Below are 13,207 nucleotides of genomic sequence, written 5' to 3'. Positions count from 1 at the left end.
CTGGCTACCTTGTAGTGAATTTAACAGTCACATCTACGAGAAGGACAGACAGAAAAGGACTCACTGATCTGCACTCTCAATTTATGTTTGTTGACGAGGTTTCATCTTTGGTCGTAAGAGTTGAAGTGCAGGGAGTCAACCTAGCAGTGTGCGGATTCTACTTAGACTTAACACTAGTTAGTTAACCAGCAGTCTGCAGATATCAGGCTGATGAGTCAAAGAACACATGATGATGAATTAGTAAACAAATTTTCCTATTCTGTTTGTGCTGAAACGGATTATTAAACTGGATGCCTGTGCTCTACTTAGTTGAAGCCTCTGGTGCTGACAGTCCATAGCTGTGTGTGACAACCTGTATTTATGCATAATGATGTCAACCTTGCAAGTGGTGCAGGTCTTTATTATTCTTGCACATCATGTCCTAAAAAAATATGATGTTTCAATCCTACATTTTGCAGGAAAAAAATTTGTTAAAAATTGTGAATCGTCCCTGGTCTTGAAAAAAAAAAATCAAGACATCGCCCAGCATTAATGCTAATGTTGCTCCAAGTCTGCAGGATGTGTAAATGGGCATCTGTCTGCATGTTTACACATTCAACATAACAAATTTATACGTTTTTCTTACGGTGCCTTTAGGGAACATTCACATGAAACTTAAATTTGGTTAAAACCTGTTCTTACAGGGTGATGATGAAACCATTAAAAAGTATATTGACCCCATTTCAACACTTAAAGGGTTTATATTTTCATGTTAAAGACCTGTGGATGACATGTGGCCGGTTGCTTACAGCTGTGGCAGGTGGCTCCTCTGTAGCCACTGTTGGAGCAGTTACAGTGGAAGGTGCTCCAGGACTGAGTACATCTACCTCCATGTTCACAGTGACTGGGGGAACACCTGAGAGAAAGACAGACAGGGAGAGAGCAGCTTATTGTCAAATGTTCTCTAAAAAAAAGCTTCGGTAGGATGTTGGTTTGAGAAGGAACAACGGGCATCAGCACACCTGACTGTTCTGATGAGCAGCTGTGTAGGAGGGACGTGAATAAAAGCAGTCTTAGAAACTTTAAAGAACATTTCAGAAGTCTTTATTTTCATGTCAGCTGGAGCGCAGGTGCATGCTCTGAGAAGAAGTTGGTTTGAAATGTCTCTTTGTTGTTATTGTTAACCATTATTGCATCAACTCCCACCTGACCTGTCTCTCGAACAGTAAAGTTTAATTATATATTTTCATGTTTTTGGGACCGTGAAAGAAGACATTTCTCATCTTAACATTTCTAGACATTGTCTTTCTCTTTCTTCTTCTCTAACAGAAGATATTTCAAGTGTTAAGCTGGCTGTGAATTCCAATTTATATTGTCATTATTATTATTATAAATATTCTTTTTTCAATTTTACCATTGGTACCGAGCACTCACTGCTATATTATTGCTGTCACTCTGCCAGCTTGCAGCAGAGAGGACCTGCAGTGGATGATGTCCAAACTGTTTCCCCACAGGATGAAACTTGATTCAGGGTGGCTTTGGTGGTTCTGTTAGAGGTGAAAGGATTAATTTTCTGTTGGGATCCTATGACATTTAAACATTAACTGCACAACAGTTTAATGTATCGTATATTTATCTGGGACCAAGTGGAATGAAATCAACTGTAGCAGATTTACTAATAAGATCATTTGTATTTGCTGTCTTTTAGCAGGACATGCAACATTCACACACGACACACACACACGTGATATGAGCGTTTTGATTGATTCCAGCTTAGTCACACTCTCATGGATTTTTTTTAACATGGATTTTAACCGAGATATCTTTTCACATCTTGACTACTGTAAGTCACAGAAGCTGGATTGATCTGCTGATAGAAAATTATAAAAATGCTGATGACAGGAGGAAGAGACTCAAGAGAGAGGAGATCAGGAAATGAGAGACAGACCACAGTGAGATGGAGAAGAAATTAACTGAGAGTGAGAAAGATGGTACTATATGTTTGTCTTCTGTTCATATAAATTCCAGTTTCACTCAGTAAAATATGTTTTTAGTTATTGGCTATTTTCTGTTGTCGTTTACCTGCAGAAGTAGAATGTACAGTATTTTTATTTGGGGATTGCACCCGTCACCCTCCCATGCCAACCTGTCAAAACCTTTTGCCACCTTTTTATAATCCAATGAAAAAGTTCTAGATCCTGTTTTTTTATTGTTTATGATTAACTTTTTCAGTAAATCATCCTGATGAACGCCCAGCATGATACGTATTGGTGAAATAAAGAAAATTCAGCTTAGTGTTGCTGAGTTTTTTATTTCAAATATCCTAGAGTGGTACTGCATTGTACTATCTAGAATCTTTTTTTTTTTTCCAATCAATGCGATTGAACATTAATGCACAATCCCAACACTCATTTTCCATCACTTTTCAATTTTAAATGTACAGTTTTAACTTTGTTTCCTAACCGAATTCACAAGAAAACAGACACAAATATAAATCGGGGGAGCCACAAAAGTAAATTGCAAACCAGTGGGATTGTGGTCCATACAAAACATCCACACATTAATGACAAACACTCAACGTCATCTAATCTCTAAAATGCATTTTTTCCATAATTGTGTTGCCCAGAAACAGTTTGAGTTCAAGTTAATTTCCTGTCATATACTGATATTAGCAAACAAAACAATAGAATAGGAAATCAACTTGGACCCATTCAAAATGTTTTTATATGAAACTGTGAAAGGGTGTATTACATGATCCATTGGTCGACTCTACTACTTCCACAACATAATTTTCCCCAAAACATTTCAGATGGGCGCTGTCAACACACATTGACACAAGTACAAGTACTTCTATACTTGTAAATACCCTCTTTCAAATAAATCATACCCTTCCCCTAACCCCAACCTTTACCATCATAACGACATTTCCTTCATCCCCCAAACCTTGACCAAAATGGCCTCACTCTCAAGGTCTAAAACTCAAATTGGTCCTCACAAAGTGTGCACACACAGTGACACAAAATCTTTCTCAGGAAAGGCGGGTATCCACAGGGATGAAGGAAAGGATGTAGGACCAGAGGATTTAAGAATTAGGAAGCATAGATAGAGGGAGGCAGCAGGAGAGAGAAGCACAGAAGGTGGGAAGGATGAGGTGAGACAGAGGGCTGAGGGTGATGAGGGAAGAATAGATGAAGAGATCAGCAGCGAGATGGAGGTAGTGACTGGATATGAACCAGTGGAAATGAGGTGAACCAGTGGAAATGAGGTCAGGGAGCTATGGCTTGAGAGAGGGAGAGGCAGAGAAATGGGAGACAGTTGTGTTCACACTATGTGACTTAATAAATTATGTTGTACAGAATTGTGGCACGATGTGATCGAAGTGAAACTTGCAATGAAATGAAAATGGTTGAACATTTGTTCCTGTAATACCCAATCCTAAATCAATTTGCTTCTTCCCCTTTCCACTCAATTCTGACTGTCCTAATCCCAATCCTGAGTATTTATTTCCTGAGGAAACACAACAGACATCTCTCAAAATGTTAAAGGCATCATTTTGAGGCTTTTTCAGCAAAAGAACCTTCCTTGATGGCACAGATTTATTAAAATGTGAATTATTTTTTGACATTCAGTTTCATTTAAATGAGTAATAAGCAATATTTTGAGCAAACCATTAAACCTTTCCTCTGAAAAAAATAGGAGACAACACACATAAGAAAAGCCCAACCAAACTTCAATTTACCATCGTGTCAGTGCTTCTCCCATGCAGGCCCCAGAATGAATGCCAAGAAAACCTTTCTTGTTTATTCACGTAATCTTCATTGTAAGAGGGGACAGAAAGAGCAGGTAGACAAAAACATCTGTTCATGCACCCATTTTACTGGATTTTTCAACATCCAATTTGTTCGTACTCTCACTGTACTCAGCAAAAAGTTGGGAAAATTCAGCTAGGAGAACCATCTACAGCCACAGTAGTCAACTCTTTCCAGCAGCATTGGTGGAGTTTTCTGTCACTGTCTCCTCATCCAGCTTACTGCGACATGTAGCTTCAAACAGGAACACAGAGAGAAAATTACCAAAAGACTCAAGAAAACAAGTCTGGGTCAAACAGCGAACTCCACTGTAGCCTGTATCATTAAAAAATCTACTATAAATCTTTTCAGGGCTAAAAGTTCCTACTTTTGCTAACACTTTGTACTATATAAATCTCCACAGGCTTCTAGCTTGACTAACAATTTGCAATGAAATGTGACAGTGTACTGCACCACAGCTTAGATCACAGGACTACTGGCTGAACTGAGAGAAGAGACTTTGTAGCTTATCTTAAAGTTTGTAGTGTGGTGTGACAGTGTCTTATAACATAGCTTGGATCACAGGGCTCGCATCCAATCTCTGCGGTTTCTATTACTGCCTCTGGCTGAACCAACACAGCCCTGCACCTCCCTGGTCTGCACACTATTACTGGACAGGTAGACGGGCACATCTTACAAAGACTTCAAATAAATGCAGTCAGCTGAACAGTGTGAGAGAGAGTAAAAGGTATGTATTTTTATCCTTTCAGACTGCTCTGCACCTGGTCCTGGATCCACAAACACACACACACACAGTACAGGGTTTGTAGAGTAAGATGCATGCATGAGCATGAATGAGTGTGTGCGACTCCCTGGCTACAGGAAGCAACAGACATGTCATAAAGTTAGTGGCTGACAGACATACCAACACATACACAGACAGTCAGACACAACAAGCAGAGTGGACCTTTTGGTGACCTGTGTTTCTTTTTATGTGGACGTGTGGGTGTGCTTTGACAAGGTGTATTATTAAGTTGTCAGGAACCGACAGGAACAGAAGCAAAGAGGTCAGAATTACTGCCTTCAGACAGCTTCATCTATTTCGCTTCAAAACATACACTCGCACACACGCTTGCACGTTGACGAGAGAGGTCGGAGGGGAGGGGACAGTGAGTTCAGACACTTCACAGTCTTTGAAAACAAGTGTTTCCTCCAAGAGGTAAACTAAAACTCTTTCTGAATTTTCAATTTTGTAAGTTCTTGTGCCCTGCACGGTGTGTTATATAAAATTTTCAATGGCCAAAAAACAAAACAAGGGTGAATAAAGTTTCTGCAGTCGCCAAACGAGGAGGCAATGAAAATATTGGCCAAAGAGAACAATAGGAACCTCAACACTCATTGCCAGAACGATAGATAAATACATATTGTAGTGGTACACAGGCTGCTATAACACAGCTGCGGTCAAGCTCATGTCCTCTAACTTACCATTGTCACACCACACCAATGTTAATATTCTGCTTCTAAATTGTCTGATCATACACAAAAATATACCCTCATTAGTTGGTTTAGACACATCTTCATTTTTAAAGTTACTATCATTAATACCCTCCAAATAGCTTGTCTGCAGTTAACCTGACACTCCGTTCATGCTACAGTACACTACGATACAAGTATTATTTAGAAGTTTAAGGCCCATGGAACTGTAGCCAACATCTCTGGACATGGTCACAAGAGGAAAATTGGCCCGAGATTGAGAAGGATTGCTTGAATGGTTGAGAAACAACCAAGGAAAACTTCAATACAGATCCAAGCTGATCTTCAAGTTCAAGGTACAATAGTTTCAAGTTGCACCATCTGTCGCTGTCTGAATGAAAATGGGCTCCATGGTAGAAAACCAAGGAAGACCCCACTTCTAAGAGGGAGACACAAAAAAGCCAGACTGGACTTTGTAAAAATGCCTGTTTACAAGCCACAGTCCTTCTGGGAGAATGTGCTTTGGACAGATGAAACAAAATTAGAGCTAGTTTGTAAATCACACCAACCATGTGTTTACAGAAGAAAAAATGAAGCCTTCAAAGAACCATGCCTACCATGAAACATGGAGGAGGCTCAGTGATGTTTCGGGGTTGCTTTGCTGCTTCAGGCACTGGGTGCCTTGAATCTGTGCAGGGCACAATGAAATCACAAGACTACCAGGACATTTTGGAGCGAAACATACAGCCCAGTGTCAGAAAGCTGTGTCTTAGTCACAGGTCATGGGTCTTCCAGCAGGATGATGTCCCCAAACATACATCAAAAAACATCCAAAAATGGATGAGAAGAAAACGTTGGACCGTTCTGAAGTGGCCTGCTAGGAGTCCTGATCTGAATCCCATTGAACATCAGTGGAAAGAGCCGAAACTTGCAGTTGGGAGATGACACCCATCCAACCTGAGAGAAGTGGAGCAGTTTGTTCAAGAAGAGGCCGAACTACCAGTGGAGAGGTGTAGAAACTTTATTCAGAGTTACAGAAAGTGCTTGACTGCAGTTATTGCCTCCAAAGGCTGTAATGCAAAATATTAAGTTAATATTAACTTATAATATAAGTTGTAAAACCAATATTTTCAGCCACATCTGTATTTACAAAAAACAAGGAATACCTGCTATCTGCTTACCATAAAAAAACGCAACACTTTTATACACCAAGGGTCTCTAAAAACCTTATAAAGCCTTTAGCAAAAACATTGGAAAAACAATGATTTTCTACCATTTTTACATATTGACACTTGAGAACTAGTAGCCTGAGAGCTTAATTTAAAAAAATAATGAATTAGACAGGTTGTATGATGGTCCTGGGTCTCTAAAGACCAGAGGAATGCATTTCAAGAGTTAAATCCTCTCCGAAACAGCTTGGGAAGAGCCTACTGTACTTACCATTTTTGGATTTGATAATCACCTTAAGTAAACAAGGACATGAAGTACTTTTACCTCTTAGTCCTAATTAATCCACTTAGTTACAAATACAGTAAATCTTTTAGTGTCTCCCTTGCAGTTTTCCTGAGTAAGGCAGTTACAGTTCGGTATAGCCATTGTGTTAAATTTCTGAGAACTGGAAGTGTGGATTAATAAATGTGCTTCTGGTACTTTCATTCCACGTAACAAGAAAGAGATTTAGCCACCCAGGAGAGATGGCTCAGATTTGGAAACATACAAAACTGTGTGTGTGGATGGAGGAGTGTGGATTATAAGAACCATCGTCCTCTAGAGCTTTTCCTAGAATAAAAAGCCTCAGTCAGCAGGTTGTCAGATACAATAGCTTGATATCTATCACCATTTTTATTTGCATCTATTTAATCTTAATGTAAGGTGAAACCCAGTAAATGCAACACTTTGTATTCACCTCACATAAAATTATGAATTATATTTTCTATCTGAGTGCACTTAGGTATTGTTAAGGACTGTGAATTTGCATGCTCTAGGAAAAGAAACAAACACAATGCACCCATTAGAAAGCAAATTCACATATTAATACATCTATATGACATGAATGGCTTTGGAAAGACACAAGTATGGCTGCAACGTGCAGGCTGCAGCGCTCTCCAAGGTCCTGATCCTGCAGTTAGACAGCAGCTGCAGTAGGGAGCTGTCCACACAGACAACCACTGAGAAGTTTCAGCCAATTATTGATTTAATCTCTTTGGTAGTTTATACATAACCTAGGCTAGTACTTGAGTACACCTCCCTCATCCTATTTTCTTGTCTCACTGCTTCTCTCTAGCAGCTCTGTTAAAGGCTGGCAATATTCTGTATTCTTGTTAGTGCCAACAATTTGCGTTAGTCCGTTTCCAACTTCCCCAGCGTGGCTGAGGCTTTAAGTCCTAAGCCTGTTCCCTCCTACTGAAAATGTAAATGTTCAGAAACACGTTACAAATATACATTTTATAAAAAGGGCAGAATAATTTCCTAAAGCAGCTGGGCATTCACTTAGCAAACGTACAACAGAGATCTATGGCACAGAGGAATAAGCCATATCGGACAATACTTGTAACTCGGATCAGTTCATTGTTAGTTTGTGGATGGGATTTAAATAAGAAAAATATAGAATATCGCCAGACTCATTTGAATCATGATTCCCTTGTCTATATGTTGTTTTTTTGAGTCATAGAGTGACTATCTATCAGGACTTGTTGGCTGTGGTGTCTTTTTTCACAAAAATCAACAAAACTACATCTACAGTCTCCTGCCTCTACGCGTGTCTGGTTTCTCATCTGCTACAGAGAGGAAAGCAACAAATTAAATTGCATTTTCCATTCAACTGTGTGTTGTGTATCATACTGACCACGTTAAAATGAGAAGCAGTGTGTACAAAAATTACATGCAAATAAATTACAATAAGAGTAACTTATTCCTATCACAGTGGTCATGAATCTCAAGATGACCGTGGAAGCCACTTTGAACCAAAATAACACACAAAGCAGTGAGACATCATAAGAAAGCTAATGAGCACTCTCACCTTGAAAAAGGAAAATGAAAAGTAGACTGGCGTCACATAACACCTGTGGGATGTGTCAGTTTAATGGATGTAACAGCAAGGAAAAAAACAACATTCAGATTCTACTTTTGGAGACTAACCTGTCAATGATGCCGCACATATCAATCTGCAAGTGGCTGTAGTTTCCCAGCAGCCTTTGTTGCACTTTGATGAGGTCAACAGGTTGGTTGTCTAGAGTCAAGAGACGCATACAGCCCTGAAAGACTTTAAAGGGGTTCCTGCACTCCTGACTGCTCTCCTGAGCAGGACAACCTAAGGATGGAAACACATGACAACACTCCATCAATGGTTGGGATGCATGGCAGCAGTAAACTCTGAGTCATTTATGTTTGTGCTGATTTAACAACTGATTGACTTCGATTGTACTGGGCAGCTTCCAGGTGTGAATGTGTGTAAATGAGCAGATACATAAAGATTAAAAAGGGGTTTAAACTTATTTGATATACTATATGGGGTTAAAACTCACATTGTTGGGTGTTAAAAGTAATCGTGATTTATTGTTGAACCCCAGTGTGAAATCCTCACTGAATGCCAGACTGCGAAGAACACTGAATATTTCTCATCTCAGACACAGATTGAGCATTTATGCCAACAAGACACTGGTGACACAGGATGACATAAAGGCCAACAGACACTTTAGCTGCCACAATCGTGTAGAAAATGGCCCCTCCAGGTTATTATTCACTATATTAGCCTCACAGCCTACTCTTAGCTTTTTCATTTTAAAAGAGAACACCATTTAGAAATCTATTGCAGGTTGATTTTCTTTCAAAGACTGCGACTAGCTGCTGTGAGGAGCCTCTCCAGAGAAAAACAGCGCTTCCCTCACTTCCCTCACCAGAGTTGCATGTCCACATTCAGTTAGGAAAAGTAGCAAATATCTTTGACTTGTTTGCGAGTGTTTTTGTTATCCACTCTGTTATCTTGGCCTGTGTGATGAAACTTGAAGCACACATTTTGGATTCTCTATTTTCCCCCCTTATTTGAGCCTTTAGCAGATGAAAACTTGAGGCAGCTGTCAGATGAAACCACTCTGTCACCGCAGCGTGTGAACAAGCTCCATGTCTTATCCATCAGTGATTCATGCTTGAGGTTGATCCTGGATGGTGGCATTCTGCAGCCAGATACAGTATTCCTGCTCCAGGCACTGCATCGCTCTAATTACAGATGGCCCATCAGGCACAGTTTGTCACCTCCCGGCAGAGGAGGGGGGAGGATGATGATGCGTGGTGGAAGTTTTCACAATCCATGTGAATTTAGACAGATGGTATTTGGTTTTACATGCTAATGAATGAGATGCATCTGTAGCTTCACTTTAAGATATAAAAATCACTGTGATTCACTTTTGCAGTCAAAATCAAGAGACAACGTGATGTGTCGTGGGTTAATATATGTATCTACAAGTGTACAAGAGTGTGTGTAGACTAGTTTGGTCATAATTTATAGTTGGAGAGAGATCATACCGCCTCTGCAGTTAAGTGTTGCTTAGCCAAGACAGGAGAAGAGAAAATAAGAGAGAGGAAAGCTCGATAAAAATTAAAAGAGGGGGTGACTGAAGAGAAAGAAATTCACTGAGCAAGGAAGAGCAAAGATGAAAAACTAAAACAGGGAGAAGGGATAAGAGAATACAGTGGAAGGAGAGAAGAAGGGCAGACTGAAGGAAAGTAAGTAACAGAGTAACAGGGAGGAAGGGCAGGGAGTGGAGGAGGGAACGGAGAGGGAGAGAATTAGCAGCTTTATGACTTCATCTCTCTCGCGGTGGCACTAAACCTCCAAAGGAGATCTGAAGATGATAATTATTACTTCCATGAGTACCTCCATGAATACTAGTCGATAATTTGCATGTCAGCAATTTTCCTCATCTTTCACGGCAAAAACTTTAAAATATTTGACATGAGAATGCTTTTAGTTGAAGAAACACACCATTTGGAAGCTGTCTGTAGCTGAAACTACAAGTGACATGGTGAATATTTGCCCTGATTTTTGACCAGAAGGCGATAGTTTCCTGATCAACATACAACTGATTGTTGGACATGGGGAAAATTCACAAAGTCATTCATGTTACAAGCAAATCAGCTCCCAGCAAAGAAAACATGTAAGCATACAATGTAATTTCATTCAAGGTAACTTGACTGAGCAAAGGTACTTTTATGTTGGTTAGTTATTGAACAGTCTAGTTATATTGAAACTCATTCATAAAGTATTGAACATTGTGAGATAGATGTCAAATTCACAACTAGAAAAAAAACATTCAGTGATTCACTTAACTTTGCAGACATGTTTTGCTACAGCTATAAAAAAGAAAAATAATAAACAAAGCTAAAAACAGTGCACATAATGCAGGTATTCTTACCACCAAAGAAGAGCTGACTATCTGTGAGAGGAAGCTGGATGCTGGTGTGAGCGGTGGCTCCTTCGTCTTTGTCCACTGTGATGCTCAGATGATCGTGTCTGGCGTTAAACTCCACAGAATGCCACTGACCATCACTCAGACCTGAGCCTAATAGTACACGCACACACAGACGCATAAAACATATCAGTAACATTTCATTTTAATATGACCTACAATTGGTTTTATTGTCTTTGCTGTCTGGTTTTGGCAGCAAATCAGGATTAAAAACTTATATTTTAGTTCCTGAAGATTGATGAGGGTGCTTCTGCTTTGTGAAATTTTATGAAGTAGTGGTTTAATTATGGGGTCAGATTAAAGAATACCTATAATTTTGAATGGCCAAGTCTGAAGAAATATGAAATCGCAAGTTTTTGAAGAGCAACATTGTGATGTGACTAAAACATCTGAATTCAAGATCCACTTGCAATTCTTTTTCCAAAGCTTCATGTCTCACATCTCATGGCCTCCCTTAGTGGATGTAGCTTGACATGGCTAGAAGGCCATAGTCCATATACAACCACCTGTTATCATGTGACTGAAGTTCCATACATAGGTCATGTGATGACAATTGAGCAAACTCCATGACATGTGAGAAAACTACCCACGGAGGAACACCGTGAGATAAAAGCTACTGTTACTACTGTTTTCAGTGTTAAGAATGGACGTTCACATTAAACATTTTGATTTGCTTTGCATTAAATAAAACCTCACACATAAAACTCTTCTGCTTCTGTTACGTCTGTGACATGAATCTAAACTATGTGAACATGTTATAACTTTGCTGCTCTTCAACTGAACAACACAATCAACAGATTTGCGCCTTTGTCTTAAAGGATCACTCCACCAATTTTACACATAAACTCACCTTGAGGAGTAAAACTGAGCCTTTATATAAAGTTATCTGATGTAAAAAAAATTACCTTTGAAGAATAAAAATGTATAACTGAAAGTCTGAAGATGTGGGCATTTACCTGCATTGAGCTCCAAACAAAATGACAATATTGGTTGCTTTATGGAAAATGTAGGATTCATTGTTTTTGGAGCTTCCCCATACTAATGGACTAAAAGTCAGGATATTTTTGCTTCTGTTGCTTCATGGAAGTATGATACTAAATCACTGCAGGACACCTTTAAATGGCAATGGTTTAACAAAGGTCGCAAGATCATGTTTGGACAAACCTGCGCTGAGCTCCAGCAGAGCCCTGCCAGCTTTATTGATCTGTAGATGGAGTCTGGTCTCACTCAGGTACAGCCAGACGATGACCTGCTGCTGCGGAAGGTTAAAGGTCAAGAGCAACCCCACCTTGTTCCATGTCCGGAACTGCAGAGCTATGGAGACGAACCCTGATGACCACGATGTCAGTCCCGGCAACTGGAGGAAGCTGTGGGAGTCGGTGAACGTCACACCAACTGAAACTGGCTCAGCACAAGAAAAGGTCACATTGCCCTGAGAAAGAGAGGAAGGTAGGGAGAGAGAAATGATTATAAAAGAGATAATAAGACATGAATATTCAGTCGTTGCAGAGGCTGACTTGGTTTGACTTGGTGTCCCTGAGGTCACATCAGCAGCTCTCTGAAAAAGGACACCTGTATTACCATACTGATATTTGCTGAATAGCGAAAATAATTGTCTATGTAGAAAACCTGAAGCATCAGGGTCACACAGCTTTTGCACCCCATTTCAGTATTGCCTCACATCTTCTAATCCGAGCACGACATCACAAAATACAACTGATACAACAAATAAACTGATATCAGACTAGAATAATTATTTTCAGAAATGATCCAGATGTTCAGAGGCATTTCAACAGCACATTACCAAAACTATAACCCATTAGTACTTAGCAGATACTCAGCAGGATGGATATGTGATATAGTTAGTGTTAATTGACTGTATCAAATATTAATTGATGTATACAGATAAGTCAATTTAATAAATATTTACATCACATAAACTTTGATAACTAATGTTCGTCAAACAGTGCTTTTCTCTCTCTCTGTCTCTCTCGCTCCTCCCTGTCTCCTTCTTTCCTCACTTCTCTTCAATTTTAATTCTCCACCTCTTTTCTTTTTCCTAATTTCTTTTTCTTCTCGTCTTCTCTACTTTCCTTCTCTATTTCTTTTTTTTTTTGCTTTGGGCTTTGTAAAATGTGGATGTGATGACATTGGTGATTATAATGAGGGAGACCGTAATGATGTTGGTGATGATGACGGGCATAAAAATGAAGAGGATCATGATGCAGATGATGAAAATAATGATGATAATGATAATAATCATGAAAATGACCTTCAGCATAATAATGACATTGATGCTAAAAGGGAAGAAGAGGAGGAATGAGTAGGAGAAAGAGCACATAAGAGTGTGAAGTCAACAAAAGTGATCAACTTGTAATGTTCCTTATCATGGCAGCATTTGATTATCGCGCTAATCAAAGACGTTAACAACTGAGAAGGTACCGGACGAATATTAATTATCGACATTATAAGAGATAGCCAAGGCTACACTTGGGCTTTACT

At 39.4% G+C, this 13,207-nt stretch overlaps 1 protein-coding gene across 1 annotated transcript in view; it reads right to left on the bottom strand.

The window, feature by feature from the left end:
* The window catches only part of LOC121899937 (contactin-associated protein-like 4), a 120,399-nt gene that overhangs the window by 38,529 nt on the left and 68,663 nt on the right, over positions 1-13,207 (bottom strand). Inside the window, exons 8-11 of the mRNA XM_042415718.1 lie at positions 11,870-12,137; positions 10,652-10,798; positions 8,379-8,550; positions 789-895 (exon numbers count right to left, since the gene is read on the bottom strand). Coding sequence (XP_042271652.1) covers positions 789-895; positions 8,379-8,550; positions 10,652-10,798; positions 11,870-12,137 — 694 coding nt within the window. The remainder of the gene's footprint in view (positions 1-788; positions 896-8,378; positions 8,551-10,651; positions 10,799-11,869; positions 12,138-13,207) is intronic.

Source organism: Thunnus maccoyii, chromosome 7 (genome assembly GCF_910596095.1).
Source record: "Thunnus maccoyii chromosome 7, fThuMac1.1, whole genome shotgun sequence".
Classification (NCBI taxonomy): Eukaryota; Metazoa; Chordata; class Actinopteri; order Scombriformes; family Scombridae; genus Thunnus; species Thunnus maccoyii.
Note: the sequence above shows the minus strand (reverse complement) of the source record. Positions and strands in the feature narration are given on the sequence as shown.